This window comes from Petaurus breviceps, unplaced genomic scaffold (genome assembly GCF_028583685.1).
Source record: "Petaurus breviceps papuanus isolate PSGF00001 unplaced genomic scaffold, PetGlider_PUasm1.0 229, whole genome shotgun sequence".
Lineage (NCBI taxonomy): Eukaryota > Metazoa > Chordata > Mammalia > Diprotodontia > Petauridae > Petaurus > Petaurus breviceps.
The window spans coordinates 13,886,223-13,906,277 of NW_027185903.1; the positions used below are offsets into that span (position 1 = coordinate 13,886,223).

The 20,055-nt window shown below is 38.4% G+C and overlaps 1 protein-coding gene across 2 annotated transcripts in view; it reads left to right on the top strand.

The window, feature by feature from the left end:
* GHR (growth hormone receptor) overlaps window positions 1-20,055 on the top strand; it is a 354,244-nt gene that overhangs the window by 56,833 nt on the left and 277,356 nt on the right. The window contains exon 2 of one of the 2 annotated variants that reach the window (XM_069096239.1): window positions 11,331-11,465. In XM_069096239.1, coding sequence (XP_068952340.1) covers window positions 11,384-11,465 — 82 coding nt within the window. In that variant the 5' untranslated portion in view covers window positions 11,331-11,383. Of the gene's footprint in view, window positions 1-11,330; window positions 11,466-20,055 lie in introns of those variants that run through there. The other variant, XM_069096240.1, reaches the window with a different exon arrangement.

The window sequence follows — 20,055 nt, forward strand, 5'->3', positions numbered from 1 at the left end:
GTTAAGGATAAACAGCTTTCAAAAATCTACTCTTTGGAGAGAGAAATCCTAAACTGACAAAATAGTTTTCCTTAGATCCCAGATTGAGAGATCTTGTACCCTCTGATGTCCAAAGTGAGATGGAAGCATTTTCCCTTAGATTCTGACCCATATTTGTGAATTTATCATTCATCTGAGCTCATTTCGTTCTGTGTTTTTCAAATGTTTGTACATTATTTTTGTAGGGTACTCTAGAAAAATTTTTAAATCTTTAGAAAAAATAGCAAGAATGACCACATTGAAATGTGGGCAGCAAGGGAATTAGGCAAGATGGAAATGCTAAAGTCCAGAGGGGCAGCATCAGATGAGGAATCTTGTGATCTGAGGAGGGAAGAGTTCAGTCATAGAGTACAGTGTGCGGGCTCAGAGAATCTTATTATATTGCCAGGGAGAGCAAAAACAGAAAAACAAAACTATAGTCCAATTCTCCTCATGAACATTAGTGCAAAGACTTTTTAAAAATATTAGCTAGGAGTTCATAGCAACATATCACAAAGATCATACACTCTGACCGTGTGAGATTTATACCAGGAGTGAAAGAGTAATTCAATATTAGAAAAACTGTAAGTATAATTAGTTATAGCAATAACAAAAATAACAAAAATCATATGATTATCTCGGTATATTCAGAAAAAAGCTTTTGGCAAAGCACAACACCCATTCCTATTAAAAATACTAGAAAGCATAAGAATAAATGGAGCTTTTCTTAAAATGATAAGTAGGTTCTAGCTAAAACCAAGAGCAAGAATTATTTGTAATGACAATAAACTAGATGCCTTTCTAATAATAAGATCACGGGTGAAACAATGATGTCCTTTATAACCATTATTCAGTATTGTATTAGGAATACAAGGAAAAGAAATTGAAGCAATAAGAATGGGCAACAAGAAAACAAAACTATTACTCTTTGCTGATGATGTGGTGGTATACTAAGAACACTCTAAAAAATCAATGAAATAACCAGTTGAAACAATTAACAACTTTAACAAAGCTGCAGGATAATAAAATAAACTCACATAAGTCATCAGCATTTCTATATATTGCCAACAAAACCCACCAGGAAAAAATAGAAATGGAAATTCCATTTAAAATAAACACTAGAAAATATAGGAATAGGGGTGGCCAGGTAGCACAGAGAGTAAGAGCACCGGCCCCAGTGTCGGGTTGACCTGGGGATCGAATACAGGCTCAGACACTTATCACCCATCCAGAAACACCTGTCCATGTAACCTTGAGCAAGTTACTTAACCCCAATTGCTTAGGGGTGGCCAGATGGCTCAGTGAGTAAGAGTACCAGCCCCAGTGTTGGGATGACCTGGGGATCAAATCTGGGCTCAGATACTTAGCACCACACCCAGAAATAGCTGGCCATGTAACCTTGAGCAAGTTACTTAACCCGAATTGCTTAAAAAAGAAAAATAACCACAGACAACGTAATATATTTGAAAGTCTGCCTGCCAAGACCAACCCAGGAACTATATGAACACAGTAATAAAAAAACTTTTCAAACAAATAAAGACTGATCTAAACAACTGTAGAAATAGTCATTGCTCATGGGTAGGTTGAGCCAATATAATAAAAATGACAATACTACCTAAATTAATTTACTTGTTTTGTGCCATACCAAATTACCAAATAATGCTTTTATAGATCTGGAAAATGCATGTGGAAAAACAAAAGGTCAACAATATCAAGGGGATTAATGGAAGAAACATGAAGGAAGGTGGCCTATCAGTATCAGATTTAAAACTATATTACAAAGCAATAATCATGAAAACAATTTAGTACCAACTAAGAAATAGAATGGTGGATTAGTGGAATAGATGGGGTATATAATACACAATAGTAAGTGACTATAGTAATCTAGTGTTTGATAAACCCAAAGATCTGGACTTTGGGGGTAAGAGCTCACTATTGCCAAAAATTTCTGGTAAAACTAGAAAGCAGTTTGGCAGAAACTAGGCAAAGACCAGTATCTCATAAGTCAAAATGGGTACATCATTCAGACATAAAGGGTGATACCATAAGCAAATTGGGGGAGTATGGAAATTTTTACATGTCAGATCTATGGATAAGGCAAGAGTTTATGACCAAGCAAGAGATAGAAGGGTCGCAGGAAATAAAATGAATAATTTTGATTACACAAAATTAAAAAAGGTTTTGCACAAAAAAAAAATCAATGCAGGCAAAATTAGAAGGGAAACAGGAAACTGAGGAAGAATTTTGACAAGTTTCTCTGACGAAGGTCTCATTTCTCAGATATATAGGAAACTGAGACAACTTTATAAATGTATAGACCATTCCCCAGTTGATAAATGGTCAAAGGATATGAACAGGCAGTTTTTAGAAGAATAACACTATTGATTAGGAAAATGTAAATTAAAATAATTTTGAGGTGTCACCTGACACCTATGAGTTTGGCTAACATAACAGAAAAGGAAAATTAAAAAACCTGGAGGAAATGTGGAAAATAGAGATATTAATGCGTTGTTGGTGGAGTTTTGAATTGATCCAGCCATTTTGGAGAACAAGTTGGGACTATGGCCAAAAGAATTCAAAATTTAAAAAAATTTAAAAATAAATAAACAACAAATTTAAAAAAAAATCTTGAGGACAGTGGTTCAAATTATAAAATAATAGCTAATAATAACTAAAATGTATATAGCAATTTGAGGTTTGCAACATGTTTTATCTCATTTTATTGTCTCTACAACCCTGAGATAAGTGTTATCCTTATCCCATTTTACAGATGAGGAAACTGAGGCTCAGAAAGTTAAGTGATATACTCAGCTTCACACAGATGGTGTCTGAGATGGGATTTGAACTCAGGCTTTCCTGACTCCAAGTTCAGCACTGTATGCACTCAGCAAATCTTACAGATTTGAATCTGAATCCTATGACTTTGGAGTCAGTGTTATTTCCACTCTTCCACACTGAGTTGCATATTTGTAAGTCATATAGCAAAGAGAAGAGATAGGATGAAAAATTTACATTTCAAAGTAAACTTAGGATAAAAAATGTGCCAATTTACATTTGTTCATTCTAGCGTTGTTTTTTTTTTTTTTTATCATTGGTGGCAAAGGAGAACATGAGACCATCCTTCCAGGAGAAAAAAAAAATCTCTTGGATAGTCCCAGCTAAGAAAAATTTCTCTATAGTTTCTGTTTTCCATATTTTGGTCATTTTTGTTGGTCTCTGCTACCTCTACTTCAAATTCCCCCATGTCCTTATTAAGTGTCCCAGCTAGGCCAGAAGTCTTTCTTAAGGGATTAGATAGTTAAAAGACATCCTTATTCGGCCACTGATTCACTAGGTAGCTTTGAGCAAGTCACCTAAATTCTTTAAGCCTTAAATTTCCTCATATGTAAAATGAACAAGTTGAACAAAATAATCCTAAAGGTACTTTCTAGCTCTAATTGTCTATCAGAGTATTAGAGTAGAGATCTTTGTGTTCCTCGGAGCTGGATTATCAATTAGACTCTTCATCACCAAGCTATTAAAATGCTTCACACCACATTGTTCCATAGGAGATGAAGCTTGTCACATGGCTTGAATCATCTTCAACTGTCAGTGAAACGTCATTCAGAATACAGTGCCTTACATGAAGCAGACATTTAAATGTTAGGTGATATCGTTATTATTCTAACACATATTTTTGCTTGTTTCGATGGACTGAATTCCTTTCAGCTAGCACTATTCAACCTATTTGTTTAAAAGGTTGAAGGACACGAGTGCCATTTGGCTTCTTGCCAAAACAAGAGCAAAACCAAAAAAATGTGATGTTGAGCATCAGGAATGTGAATGTTGCATGGGCAATTCTTTCAAGAAATATCAAATCTCAGCCAACATAGAGCTACAGGGTTGTCTAGCTCCTACATGGCAATGAATGACAGTGGGAAAATAATCAGAAGTTTGTCATACAAGTCAATGTGGAAGAGTGGAAATAACACCAACTCCAAAGTCATGGGATCCAGATTCAAATCTCATGCCATCTGTTTGACTTTGGGCAAGTCACTTAACTTCCATTGGCCTCACTTTACTCATCTGCAAGAGGAAAAGGTTAGATTGCTGACGTATTGTGATTCACAAAGGTTAAGCAGTATTTGGAACTTGTCCTTTCTACTGTTACTGTTCATATTCATAGTTTGCTATTAATAATATTAGTTGTCTCGTAAGCTCTCTGGGTCACAGTTTCCCATTTGTGTAACTAAATGGATTAGATTTGATCAGAGATCCTGACCTGTGTCTTGGTTCCCTTTGACAGACTGGTGAAGTCCTAATACTGCTGGGGTTTGTTACCTATATTCATAGTTAAAAGAAATGCTGAATTTTAGTTGGGAGTTCATGAAAATAAAGAAAATAAAGTTTGTGAAAATAAAGAAAAATTATTTTCCCATCCAAGTCTATAGACCTCTTGAAATAACCATGGATCCCAAAGGGTTAATGGACTACATTATACACCCTGGATTAGATGATTGTTGTTCAGTTGTTTCGGTCAAATCAGACTCTTCATGATCCTATTTGGGGTTTTCTTGGCAAACATACTGGAGTGGTTTGCCATTTCTTCCTTCAGCTCATGGTACAGATGAGGAAACTGAGGCAAACAGGGTTAAGTGACTTACTGAGGGTCACACAGCTAGTAAGTGTCTGAGGCCAGATTTAAATTCAGGTCTACCAGACTCCAGGGCTGGAACTCTATCCACTGTGCCAACTAGCTGCCCCCTAGTTTCAAAATGCCTTAATTCTATGAAATTTTATTCTAGACAGTTTAGTATTCATTTGTGATGAGAGAAGAGAGATAAAGTAGGGTTGATAATCTTGCTCCTCATCTTTTTGGATCTTACTCGTACTTTTGAAAAACAATAAAGATGGAAGAACATGGAACTAGATGTTCTTTAAAATGTTGATTCATATTTACATAACATTTATACAACAGTCCATCCCTCTGTTCTCTTCAATAATAAAGTATGTGAGGGAGGGGGCATTTTTTAAAGCTCTTAGAAGTCTTGGGTAGGAATGGTTTTACTTGCTTATTCACTTGTTTTTATACCACTATGAATTTCTAGAAACATACATTTAATATATGATAAGTATTTAGTGTGTGCTATGTACTTGGGCTTGGGCAACTAAGTGGCTGGGTGTATAGAGAGCCAGAGCTAGAGTTAGGGAGACTTGTCTTTGCCCCGGTATCTTTGCCAAGAAAAACCCGGCTGGGGTCATGAAGAGTTCGACATGACTGAAGATGACTGAACAACAAAATGTACTTGGGGGCAGCGAGGATAAATACAGTCAAACAGCCGCTGCTGTAATGAGGTTTACAATATAGAAGAGGGCATAGAATATGTATGTAGGTCACTATAATTAAAAGAAAATATGCAGATCCAATAAGAGGTACAAAGTGCTATCCATGGAGTTGAGAAGAGAAAGAAGTGATTTTCAGTTAGGAGTATCTATTTTATGGAGTGGATCAATAATGCAAAGCACCAGCATTTATTAAACACTTAGTGTATGAAAGGCACTTAGTATGTGGAAGGGCTTTATTAATCACCCCATAGTCTCCAATTGTTTGATTTTTCATTTTTTGAGTTTTACCTTCTTAAGCCTTAAAATAGTTATATGGAACTGAGTGGAGGGGATACAGTGTCCTGCTGCTCCAGTCATTCTGTAGTTTTCAAAGAGGTTCCCTTTAAAGAGTCTTTCTCTGACAAGTATTTTAGCAGGTTTTTTTTAAGCAATCGGGGTTAAGTAACTTGCTCAGGGTTATACAGCCAGTTATTTTTGTGTGGGTGCCAAGTATCTGAGGCCGGAACCAATCCCAGGTCTCCCGACTCTGGGGCCATTGTCCTTACTCACTATGCCACCTGGCCACCCATATTTTAGCAGTTTTTAATAAATAAAAGTTCTTTTCCTGCACTCTTTAAACTGTTAACATCCAAAACAAACATGACCCTAAATCCTTTACATGGTGATTGAACCCTTACATTTATTCAACAATTTACTTTCTGCACCTTTTGCAACCAAATTGCTCGCCACCTGTCTGAAAACTTTGTCCTGATATTCAGATTGCAGGGCTTTTTTATTAAAGTTCTTTTTTTCTATTACTTTCAACCGCCAAAAGTGTTCATTTGTGGAAGAGGTAAGACTTCACATCTTTTATTGGTTCAATTAAGTTATTCTTCTTTATTGCAAAAGTACTTTTTCCACCCCTTTCAGCACCAAACTGCTCCAGTGTGAAAGGGCAGTACCTAAAAGGGGCAGTGCCTTACATTAAAATAAATCTGTGCATGGTATATAGGATGAATTACAGGGCATTGAAATGGGGTACAGGGTACCAACTAAGAAACCGTTGTCACCATCTGTTGTTTTTGTTGTTCAAGTGTTTCAATCCTGTCCAACTCTCCATGACCCCATTTGGGGTTTTCTTGGCAAAAATACTGGAGTGGGTTTGCCATTTTCTTCTCCAACTCATTTTACAGATGAGGAAAATGAAGCAAGCAGGGTTAAGTGACTTGCCCAGGGTCACATAACTAGTAAGCATCTGAGGCCAAATTTGAACTCAAGAAGATGAGTCTCACTGACTCCAGGCTCAGCACTTTACCCACTGCTGCTACTTAGCTGTGCCATTGTAATGATCTGGACCTGGATTGGATGGATGATGGGGAAGCAGAGAGACAGGAATAGGTATGGAATTACAAAGGTAGAAACATCAAGACTTGGCAATTGTTTGAAGGGTGGGGGTGGACAGTAGTTCTGGAGAGAGGGAGAAATCAGAAATGAGTGTACTCCCTCCTCTGCCCTTTATTTTCTTTAAATTAGATTTTTCTTTGTGGGGGGAGGGGGGAGGGAGGAGAATTTCCTTAATGAGCCTTGGTGATGAAAAGCAAGAATTCACAATAGATTATTATTGTCATACTGTTATAGTTATCATAAGGGTGATGTAATTCTTTCCAGAACCTCCTGCATCCTATTAAGCAAACTAAGGGACATTGTTCTTGTCTAAGAAGGCAGTAGGGATGAACAGAAGGTATGACAGGGCCATTGTGTCAAACATTCAGGAATTATTTGTTAGCTTTAGAGCTTTCCAGTTGAACATGTCTGGTTTATTTCAATGTGCATCCATGAAGCTGTTTTTTGTGGGTCGGACCTAAAAATGAGGTTGATGATAACTTTGGTCATATACTATGGAGAAGGCGCCAGAGGAAGACTCCTCTTAGACTAGGGCCTAATCATCCAACTTAAGGTACCATGACCAGGCCAAAAAAGGGTCTAAAATGCTGCTTGAACTTAGACATGAACTCACTGGGTCGCAGACCCTACATCCATGGAGTAGTGCTGAAAGACTATGGCTTACTTCCCAAAGTCCAGACCTGGCGATTGTAACACCCTGGCCTACATTCCAAGGACTGGCCCTTATTTTTATCTTGTGCTTCAGATCTCAGTCCAAGGTTTTCTCTGCCAGCTCTGTGCACAGAGAAGACACTTAATAAACCCTTGAGAGCTGATTGATGGGACTGATTAATTTAGAAACAGTCCCCTCTTTGCTCAAGTGCACTTCCTTTACCTTTAAATGCCTTACCATGACTGTTTCATCTCTAGCTCTTGGTTTTATATTGCTAACAGACTTGGGAATCCTAGGAAAAGAGTTTTGCCAACAAGTATATGACTCACATAAGGCTGAACTTAGGACTCTGTTAAACGCTGTTCTTTGGACCAACTTTGCAAGCCTCATGTGAACAGGGCACGATTCATTAACTAAAAATATGATTCATACTTCAGCTTAAATTAGACTTCAGGCACACATCACGCAGTTAATCAGTAGGTTGGCCTTTTAGGGCTGGGACAGCAGTCTTTAGTAGTTGTAAATATGATTTTTTTTTCAGAGAAATAGAGGGTTAAGACAGATGCCACCAGGGGTCAGCCAGTTTTTGAGGTTTGGAAAATGGGGAATCCAACTGAAAAGAAAAACATGTTGTCTTTGCCTCATCCTCAGGAACATGGGACATGCTTCTTATCTCATAGTCAGACACGTGGCCCTGATGAGAACACAGAGCTTTGTTTAACTCACTTTCAACTCAAGGACATCTGCTTTCAGTTCAGTGCCTCTTGAGGCATAACCCAAGTCAAGAAAAGGTAGCCTGGGTCCTTTGCTGGTGAATTTCAGTTCAGTAGTGAAAACTGGCTTAATTTCAAAAGATTAGTCAAAGGTTTGCTGTAGTGTACTATTCATTTTTCCACCTTGGCTTTACTTAAATTGGTTTGCTTAAATTCTGGGTCTCTAAGCAGAATTCCTCAGAGTAGGTCCTCCCCTGCCTAACCTCAGCCCCTAGAAATATAAGGTCGTAGACTCATGAACTCATCGGTTTGTAGGATTCTTTCACACAGCTGCCAAAACAATTTTCCTAAAGTGTGGGTGTGACCATGTCACACACCTTCATTAAATTTATAATCCATTAATCCCCTTCCTAACTCGATGGTCCTGCCCAATGAGCCTCTGTGCTGTTCCTTCCTTACATTCTGCTCTCCATTTCTTGTCTCCTTTACCTTAACTGTTCTCCATGCCTCCAAGGCATCCCCACTTCATCTTCTCCTTAGATTCCCGTTTCCTTCAAAGCTCTGTTCAACTGACATCTCCATGAAGTCTCCCCATATCCTCCCAGATGCTCCCCAGAATTTAACTAATATTCCTTTTGTGTAATATTTTGTACATTTTATTAATGTTTATTTTTTTCCTTCCTCAAATGAAATGCAGGCATCCTAAGGGCAGGGTTTTCTTCCTTTCTGTCTTTGGATCTCTAGTGCCTACTTCAATGTTTGGCATATAGCAAGTACTTAATAAATATAAATGCTTGTAGATCATTTGATTGATTGATCATAGATTTAGAACCTTAGAAGCCGTCTAATCCGACACCTTTATTTTACAAATGAGAAAAAAATGAGACCCAGGAAGTTAAATAACTTGTCCAGGGGTCATACAGAAAGCAGGTAGAAAGGCTGACCTATTTGTTGATAAACCTCAGTTTCCTTGTCTATAAAATGAAAAGCTTAGCTATAGATGATCTCTAAGGAACATTTCGAATCTAAAACTTACGATGCAACTCTATTTATAAAGATCTTTATTTTTACTCTGGAGCAGAGTGGAAGCAACAGGAGACATATAAGCAAAAAAATTTTAAAAAGGAGGTAAGAAGGAAGAGAGTAGCAGAAACAAAACCTAACAGCATTGACAACAGTGGGCAGTGGTGGTGATTTGAGGAAGGGCTATAGATCAGAAATGGCTGAAAATATCAGTAATAGTAAAGAAGAGAAGCAGGAGAAAGCAACACTAGAGACATTTAGTTGTTGCAATGAATAGAATGCTGGGCCTGGAGTCATGAAGACCTTAGTTCAAATCTCATCTCAGATGTATACTAGCTATATGGTCCAAGACAAGTCACTTAACCTTTCTGCCTCAGTTTCCTTAACTGTAAAATGAGGATGATAATAGAACCTTACTTCCCAGGATTAAATAAGATAATATTTGTAAAGTATTTTGTGCAGTCCCTGGTATATATTTAGAGCTTAATAAATGAGAAGCTTAATAAATACTTGCCTCCTTCCTTCCTCTGCAATCTGGAAGGGCAAATAACCATCTTCCTCTCAATAGTCTTTGAAGATCAGCATAGGAATATATCTTCATTGTGTGGCTATGGGCCTGGATTTTGGGGAAAACAGGACAGACTTCTGTCTCAACTTGTAAAAGCGTGGGGATGTGGGATTTAGTCCTTAAGATCCATGTCCCATGAAAAATGTACCTGTATCTATAACATAATTCAGCAACCGACGTCCATAACTAGACTGCTGTTTAAAATATGCATGTTTCAAGAGAAACCGAATTTTTAGGAAACAGGTACAGAAAGAAATTGCCTTCTAGAATACCCAATAATTATAGATTCATTAAAATCTAGAGCTGTAAGGAGCCTCAGAGATCTTCTATGTCAATCCTCTCATTGTACAAATCAATTAATCAACAAGTATTTATTTAGCACTTATTCCCAAGCATTATGTTTGGCACTGGGGATAGAATTACTAAGAATGAAATAATCTTCTGTTAAATATTTTTTTAATTTGAAAGTTTTTGAAAGAAGCTTATATTCTAATGAGAGAAACAATATTTACAAAATATACACATATGTATAGCAAATATACAAACTGAATTAATACAAATATATGAAAAGTAGTTATCTCTTCCACATTGTGATTTTCCCCATCCTGGTTTCAATATATAGCAGGTCAGCAATAATAATTAAATGGGACTTTTGGAGGGTTTTGCAAAAGCCACAGGCAACACAAGAAGGCCAGCAGACAATACAGAATTTAGGACCAAATACTTGACCCAAAGTTTACAATAAGCTATTGTAAACACCCCATAAAAGCAAAAGAAAAAATTCAGACTTTTTTCTCTGGTACAGAGGGAAGGCCAAACAATTTTACACAGATTTTACACAGGGGCATGGCAACCCTAACCGCAAATGTGAAAGGTAGTTTGGGGAAAACTACCAGGCAGAAGATAGTGCCTGAGCTGTATCTTAAATGAAGAAAAGAACTCTAGGAGGCAGTAAGGGGTAAGGACAAGGTGTATTACAGGTGTATGGAATGGCCACTGAGGACATTAGGGCCCAGATATGCAAAGTGATTTACCAGAGGCCACACAGTTTGTTATTGGCAGAACTAGGACAAAGCCCTAGGTTCAGAATCTGGGACCTTTTTGTTTTCCCACTTAACTTGTTCCATTGTGTTGTGACATTGATTTTTTTTTAATAGAAATTTTTTTGAGAATTACATAATTGTTAGTCATGTTCAGTTATCCCCCCCCACAAATGAAAGTAAAATTTAGTGACAATATAATACTCTTCCTTTGCTTATCAAAAGACTCAGCTATGCTGAGTCTGAATGAATCTGTTTTGTAAATGCCTCTAGTTTTCTACAATACTTAAGTAATTGGGGAAGGGGTATTTACTCAACCAAGAGGGAGCCATCTATTAAAATACTCTTGCATCAGCAATATTTCCCTACGGTATTTGTTTGTATGTACCAGTGAAACAAGATTTTCCCATTCTTAATACTGTTTTGCTGATCAATGAACATTTTAAGTTTTGAATTTCAACTTTGATGGTGATGCCTTCCTTCTAGACTCTCAATATTTTTTTATGTATACTTTGGTCACATCACATATCCCCACTGAAAGCCAGTTTATAAATGTGAAACTTGAAGGTTCTGCCTATCAGCTCTCTCCATTTCTGATTCATCCTTAGGATTAACAAGAAAAAAAAAATCATAGAATCAGGAGGCTGGAAAAAGGACCTTAATGGGCAAGGATGGAGACAACTTCCTGAAAGCACTATTGGCCAATTTCCCGTGGTGCCAAATCACAAGGCAAAGTTTCCAAGGTGAGTAGGTTATAGTTATTTTTTATTCTTACCCTCTCTCTCTCTTAATCTCCTATCTAAAGAGCATTTTATCATAAGGATCACCGGAAAAATATAGTATTTCCTTTGGAATAAATAGACTCCATTGAGAGTTCATCCCTTATGTTCTTCTGCCTTCAAGCAAAACTACATTTAAACCACCCAGAAAGATTTCTGCCTATACTCTTTCTTTAAAGAGGTTCTGTGGTTTCCATTAGTGATCCAGCCTAGTGTGTCTCTCAACCCTCTCTAGCTTGTGAATTCTAATCAGAATCCCTCTTTTGCTAATTTAAGTCCAGTCTGTCTTTTCCTGGCCACGGTGGAAAGGGAGAGCAGCTGGTCGCTGTCACTTATGCAGCAATCCCGTCTACATTTGCAGCAGCCCCTGGTGCAACCCTGACCTCCCCAGGCCTTAACCTCAGCCCTCTTTTCTTTAGGCCAGTGAAACCCAATTCTTTAGCCCTTCCTTACTCTCCCTTTTCTAGGAGCTCCTTTCTATGTTTTGTGCTATTTTATAAAAGATTTTGTCAGAAATCACTGTTCATTGTTAATTGTTCTGGATGGTGTTTAATTTGTTATCTCACAGTTTTCTGGGCTATGTTCTGTCATTTGCATCTCTAGATGCATAAATTATAGCTATTCATCTTCATAAATTCTTCTTTTAAAAAAAAATATGGTGGCCTCCTTAAAGAATCCCCTGAGGGAAGCTTGGTAGGTGTTTTAATTCTTTAGCACTGGCCTGTAGAGCGCCTCCTCCTGGTTAGCCTTGAGGTATAGAACTCGCCTCTGTCGGTACCTTGCAGGTTACCTGCAAAGAAGAGATCTGTGGAAATGGTGGATGACAGCAGTAGTCACAAAAGGCAGTGAGTCAGTGGCCCCCACACCCAGAATAAGATAGGAATGGTGCAGACATGGTAAGCAGGCATGTGAAAGGTAGGAAAGATGCCGTGGAGTGGCCACTCAGTATGAGGAACGGAGGCATAGGGATTACAGAGACATCCAACAGATGCAATACTTATTAGCCAGGTAACTTAGTTAATTCCTTGCTTCTTTAAGCAGCTACTGTGTACAAAGCAGTCTGCAAGGGACGGATGAGACACGTGTATAGTTTATATCATAGCCCTCTGTGCCTCACTCTGCTATATAATACATGATATAGGTTCAAAATAAAGTCTGTAGTGTATATTGATGCCAGCTGTAGAGAATAGTTATCCCCACCCTTGACTCGTCTTCCCAGGAGAGCACTATGTGCTGCTACCTGGAGCCATTTATACCATCTGCCAGTAATGTCCCTTTCTTCTAACTACTGTGACTTTCTTGTGACCAGAAGAATTGAATGACCCTATGCTGGTTTACCACCCCATATGTTTTAGTTCCCCTTCAGTACCACAGAAGTGTGTATTTGCAGCCTTGACCTAAGAAACCTGAGATATCTTGGCAAACTCAGATTGTGTAATTTAATGCACCTGATCATATTGACATTGACAGCTGGGATAGCCCTATTGACATGTTCTTGCTGCAGCATTATCCAGAGCCCTGAATGAAAAATGAAAAATCAGTATGTCAGAATTCTGTATCGCCTAAGGAAAACTCAGTCAATAATTTGCTGAGCATCATTCACCTTGCCCCTCATCTGTGACCTGACCTGGTATTCACTGAGGTTCCCAGAACAATTTATTTGATAGATAGACTTCCAAACATGACAGAAGTCTTCACAGGAGGTTTATTGATTTTTTTGTCTGTTTTAAATGAGGCATTTCCCTCTCCTAAAACTTCCCATAAAAAGTTGGGGTTGAATCCTATTATAACATGGTGCATTTTCACACAGATCCATTATAATATGTTTGGTTTTTTTAAAAACCACTGTATGAAGTAAAAACCTTCTGTGAAATTTCATCTGTCATACTAGGGATCATCTGATCTTGTGAAAGAATCTTTGTGTTTTAAATCGTCACACAATTAGAGCATTAAAGGATAAATGAAGGTATTTTTTTGTTTTTCTTTTTGAAACAAATCTACTATTTGAAGAGAAATGTACTATTAATACATAAGAAAACTGAGATTCCTACTAAAAATTATGGTGCCAGCTGATGTCATTGTATTCCTGGGAGAGGGGCATTAATTCTGTACACTAAGTGCACAGAAACAGTTCTGAAATCAAGCACTGATAATTGTACCTGGAACTTGATGAGAATTAAGCAAGAGACCTAGATTGTAAAGTCCTTGAGGGTGTGGTGGAACTTAGTTTGATTATCTTATGTAACAAATGGTTACTTACTGAATACATGATGGATGAATGTGATCTAATGAGGAACTGAAAATATATTCTGTTCTGGATTTTCTAAGCTTGAATTACTCATTTTTGTATTCCTAACAGCAAATGCTTAATTCTAGGCTCATTTATTCCTGTAACTTAATACACTTACCCTTGGTTTCCTTTCCACCATAAGTTGGTCTGTGTCTAGGGAATTCAAAGTAACAGTATCAAGTCGTATCATCTTTACCAATAAATACTTATTGATTTATTTGTAGGACACTGTGTTGGGCACTGAGGATATTAGGAAGTGTGAGATAGGTTTCCTGTCTGTCCCTCTTGAATTTACACTCATAGTCAGGGAGATAGGACACATACAGACAAAAAGTAAATAAGAACACAAAGTAGCATGGAGCCAGGTGGGAATGAGCAGGACACAGAGTGAGGGCTGTAGGATCCTATCACAAGCTGGGATGATTGGGGAAATTCTAATGAAGGTAGGCCTTGAACTGCACCTTCTGGGAAGGGTTGGACAAAAATAGAAATGAGGAAGTGGGATAGTATTTGATAGAGGTGGATGGGAAGAGGAAGGAATGTCATGAACAAAACTACATAGGAAAGAATGTGATGTGTTCAAGGTACAAGATGTAGAGACCACTGGGTTTGGAATATGGGGTTTGTGAAGGATCATGGTGGGAAAAAGAGAAGTAAATAGGTACCATTCTTTGAAGGATAGTGCCAGTGCAATATTTACAGCACTGACCATGACTATAAATATTCCTGTATAGTGTGCTCAGTCGCAAAATTTGACAGATTCTCCATATAGAGGACAGAACCAAAACATTTATTTAGACACCAGAAAACCAAATCCTGAAAGAGTAAGCCAATTCCATCATAGTAACAAAGATATTAAAAAGCCATAACAACATAGGGAGCCACAGCATCCTTTAGCCTTTTCACAAACCAATATTAGATCAATATCTACTCACAAATCTATCTCCTTGCCTGAGCTCCTCTCTCTCCCACCATCTGTCTAGCTCTGACTCCCAGCTTCCTGTGGCTCTGCTCTACCCTTCAGCAAACTCCTTCCATCACAGGCTCCATATGATTATATTCAGCCTATTAGGGGGAAGAGTTTACTTTCAAAGCAGGGAAGGTCTTCAAGCTCCCCTAGGTCTATTAAGGGGCAGGGAAGATCTTCAAATTCCCATTACATAAGCCAAGGAATTACTTTGTTTCTATTTTCTCTGCAAAACAGAATGTCCCTCATTTTGGAAATGACAGAACAAAAATGACTAACAAGGTCTTGATATCCAAATTAAGTAAGGAGATGGTAGGAGGGTACCTTGCTGCCCTTGATGAATCTAAGTTGCCTAGTCAAGAACTACATCCACAGGTCCTGAAAGATCTTGCAGATGTAATTACTGAGCTAATGTCAGTGATCTTTGAAAGGTCATAAAAAAAGAGAGGTGTCACAAGATTAGAGAAGGGTAAATGTACTGATTTTCAAACAAAGGAACTAGAACAGAGTGTGTAAACTATAGGCCAGTGAACTTGACCTTGCTTCTTGGGAAAGTTCTAGAAAGGCTCATTAAAGTAGGAAGAGGGGAAAAGGCTCATTGCCAATAGAAAGGGGAAAAGTGAAACCAGCATAGCTTCATCAAGAACAGTTTTATGACAGACTAATTTCATTTTCTTATTTAATAGGATTATGAAATTGTAGATGAGAAGAATGCTATAGATGTAGTTTGCTTAGATTTTTAGCAAATCTTCCAATAAAATATCTCATTCTGTTTTTATGAAGCAAGTAGATTAGATGATACATATAGATTTAGAACTGGTTGAGTTCAGTGAGTAGTTGCTAATGGTTCAATTTCAATATGGCAGGAGGTCTCCAGGGCAGAACCCCAGTGGTCTATGTTTGACCCTGTGCTATATTTAATATTTTTACAAATGATTTGGATAAAAGCATAGATAGCCTATTCATCAGATTCACATATGACACAAGACAGGGATAACTAATGCACTGGATGACAAAATCACGATCCAATAAGATCTGGACAGAAAAAAAAGCATTGGGTTAAATCTAACAAGAAGAAATTCAACTTTTTGGAGTAGGGATTCCTTTAAAATGTGGCCACTGAGGTCCCTTCTGACTTTCAAGTCATTCTGTGAGTTTGTGAATTTGATAAAGAGACCCAATAGACGATATTAAATTCACAAACTAACAGAATGATTTGAAAGTCAGGAGGGACCTCAGTGGCCATATACTAAAGGAATCCCTACTCCAATAAGTTGAATCTTCTCTTGTTAGAGTATTGTCCAAATGACCTAACTGAACCGCAATTAAAATCAATATATTTTTCCACTTTCCAGACCCTGCCCATTCCCCTCACCCTCCCCCCCATCATTTACAGGCATTCTTTGGCTTTCTTTGCAGCATATTTCTGGAAGCCATGTGATATGCGTCTAAGACCATAATGGTGTAAAACATGTTTTAGCTGTGCATTTATATTGTTTGTTTTGACTATGAGTTGCAGAGGAGATGCTGATTGGCATTGGTGAAGAATGTTTCTACTTGGGAGCTCCCTACACAGATGAAGTCATGGATAGGATTTTTAAAATTATATTACTACTGTCAGTCAGTCAGTAAACATCTATTAAGTGCCTACTGAGTTCTAGGCACAGTGCTAAGCACTGGAGATAGAAAGAGACAGTCCCTGCCCTCAAGGAGAATAAAATCTAACAGGAGAAACAAACAACAACAAAATCAAATATATACTAACAAGGTATATGCAGGAAAAAATAGAAAATAATTAAAAGATATCACTAGAATTAAAGGGATTGGTAAAGTCTTCCTGTAGAAGGTGGGATGTCAGCTGTGCCTTGAAGGAAGCCAGGAGGCAGAGATAGAGATAGCATTCTAGACACAGGGGACAACCAGAGAAAATGTTTGGAGCCAAGAGATAAGGTGTGTCCTGTTTGTGGGACAGCAAGGAGGCCAGTGTCACTGAATTAAAGAGTGTGTGGTAGAGAGTAAGGTATAAGAAGACTGGAAAGGTGAAAAGGTCCCAAGTTATGAAGGGTTTTAAATGCCAAACAAAGAATTTTATATTTGATCCTGGAGGTTATAGGAAGCCACTGGAGTTTTTGAGGGGGGAGAGTGACATGATCAGATGGGCACTTTAGAAGAAATCACTTTGGTGGTTGAATGCAGGTTAGATTGAAGGAGGAAGAGACTGAAGGCAGGTAGACCTACCAGCAGGTTATTACAATAGTCCAGGTGTGAGGTGATGAGTCCTGCACCAGAGTGATGGCAGTGTCAGAGGGAAGGAAGCGTATTCAAGAGATGTTTCAAAAGTGAAATTGGCAGGTCTTGGCCACAGATATGGGGTAAATATGGAAGAAGATACAGGAGAGAGGGAAATGAGAGACAGTAAGGAATTGAGGATGACATCTGAGTCACAAACCTGAGGGACTGGGGGGATGGTTTTGTTCTCAGAAGTAATAGGGAAGTTATGGGGGTGGCAGGAAAGCTTCTGGGGTAAAGATAATGAGTTTAGTTTGAGACACGTTGGTTTTAAGATGTCTACTGTTCAAAATGTCTGAAAGCAGTCAGTAGAGACATGTCAGTAGAGAGGTTAGGGCAGAATAGTAGATCTGAGAATCATCAACATAGATATGGTAATTAAATCCATGGGAGCGAATGACATCACCAAGGGAAGGAGGGAGAAGAGAAGAGGGTCTTTGTGGAGACTTATAGGGTATGCCCTGGATAAGGATCCAACAAAGGAGATTGAGTAGTACTCTTAGAGACAGGAAGGAAGAGAGTGGTGCTCTAAAAACCTAGGGAGAAGAGAGTACCAAGAAAAAAAAGTATGATCAATTGTGTCAGAGGATTCAGAGAAGTCAAAAAGAAGGACTGAGAAAGGGATATTGGATTTTCCATTTAGTAGATCAGTGGAAAGTGTTGGGTCACTGTATAATTTACATGGTTGACATCCACATACCATTGTGTGGCATTGCTCCACATATTCCTCCACAGGAAGACAAAATGATAAGCTTAGAAAACCTGGAGAGACTGAGCAAGACACTGAACTTGATATGTGAGCATATCAAGAACAGAAGCTGTGGGCTTTGTTTTTGTTGGCATCATGGGGTAAACAGACAGATGAGATTTGAAACAAATAAAATGTGGACTACCTGTTAGACATTTTAAAACCATTTTCAGGTGATTCACGATGTGTCCCATTCTGTATCATTAATTTTGACTTGACTTTTATTCTCTGTTTATCTTTCCCAGAAACAGGCATGAGTATAGGTGAAACGCAAGGCAGCTAGATAGATCAATGGAGGAGAACTTGCTACACAGCAGCAGCAAACTCACCTACGGTCTAGTATGACAAGGAGAATAATGAGGGTGCAGAGTATTGCCACGTATGCCACTGCCCTGTACCTAAGCTAGCAGTCAGGGCAGCTAGGTTAATAGTCAACACACACACACACACACACACACACACTTTAAAACTACATAAAATTCTTACAGGGAATTCTTTCAACCTTATTTTTACCAAATATCTTCTGCAAATAAGGAAGGTATAGTCTGCAGAACAGATGTTCTAAAAATTTATTAGCATTTTCTACTGTGATGAAGTCAACCAACAAGCATTTATTAAGCACCTTCTGTGTCCATGGAACTGCGCTAAGCATTAGGTATAGAGAGACAGAAGTGTCTGTCCCTGTCCCTGTCCCTGCAGAACGTTTAGGCTACCCAGGGAAGGTGTTCATATGCAGGTATATGTGAAATAGATGAAAGATGATGAGGGAGGAGGTAGCAGCAACTTGGGGGGAGGGTGGAAATCAGGAGAGGGGAATCAGTTTAGAGTATAGGACCCAGAGTCAGGAAGACCTGAGTTCAAATTCAGCCTCAGGCATTAACTATCCATGCGACCCCAGGCAAGTCAGTTCTTTCTGCCTCAGTTTCCTCATTTCTAAAATGGGGATTATAACAGCACCTATCTCCCAAGGTTGTTGGGAGGACCAAATGAGATAATAATTGTAAAGTGCTTAGCACAGTGCCTGGCACATATTAGATGCTCTATACGTGTTAGCTATTATTGTTATTGCAATGTATAAGAAGTGTTCTTTGCACTAGGCTTCAGGGATAGGTTTCAGGGATCTGTGAACTTGGATGGGAAAAAAATTACATCTTTATTTCATTATAAGTGGTCTCCTTTGTTATCCTGTCTATTTTACTTTATGCATTTAAAGACTTATTACAAGAAGGGGTTCACAGACTTCATCAGACTATCAGAGGGGTTCATGACACAGAAGAGATTAAGAACCCCTGAGCTGAGCCTTGAAGCCAACTAAGGCTCCTGAGAGACTAAGGTGAGAAGGAATTGTTTTCCAAGGAAGGGGGACAGCCAGTAGAAAGGCACATAGATATGAGATAAAAGTGTTATGTGTGAAGAAGAGAAAGGAATCAGTTTGCTAGACTGTAGTGTGTGTGTGTGTGTGTGTGTGTGTGTGTGTGTGTGGAAAGGAGTAATTTTAATAAGATCATAAAGGTAAATAGGGCTCAGGTACCAAAAGGCTTTAAATGCCCAAAAGAAAAGTTTCCATTTGCTTCTAGGGTAGTGCTTTTCATGGTATGGTCAGGGAACCTTTGGAAATCCCTGAAGTCAAGACTAGTTTGAAAATAATGCTATGATTTTTTCATTTTTAATGGTTCGTTGGTTGGTTGTTGTCCTTTGTTTTGGAAGAGGACCAAAATGACATCACTATGCTAGAGCCAAGTTCCAGTGTGTATGACTGGGGCTGATCAGAACATTATGAGTCAGAATGTTCTACCACAGGTCGGGCACAAATAGTCCATGTGAACATTTAGGATGGTGTAATGTAATGCCAAGGAAAGGCAACTTCCCAGGTTCAAAATACCAGCATAGGTGCTCTCTATTTTATTCAGTGACAAACCAAGAACAGAGAAGATCAAAACATGACATCATTCAAAATACAGCATTTACTAAGTGTGATTAAATAATCTCCAAGGACTACCCCACCCCAGGACTTTCCAATCATTCAATCAATTACAAAGTCCCTGTTCTAAATACTACTCCACCCCTAGGCTATACCTTCATTTGGTCCACCACAAAACCCCTCTTCTCAAATGGAGATTATTTTCCAAACATAGGTAAAGTACCTTCATTTGTCAATCACAGAGCACAATAAGGTCAAAAGTTCCCCACCCCTGGATCACAATTGAATCTACCCCAGAGTTACATCAAGTTTAAACACAGCACTTAATACTCAAATGGA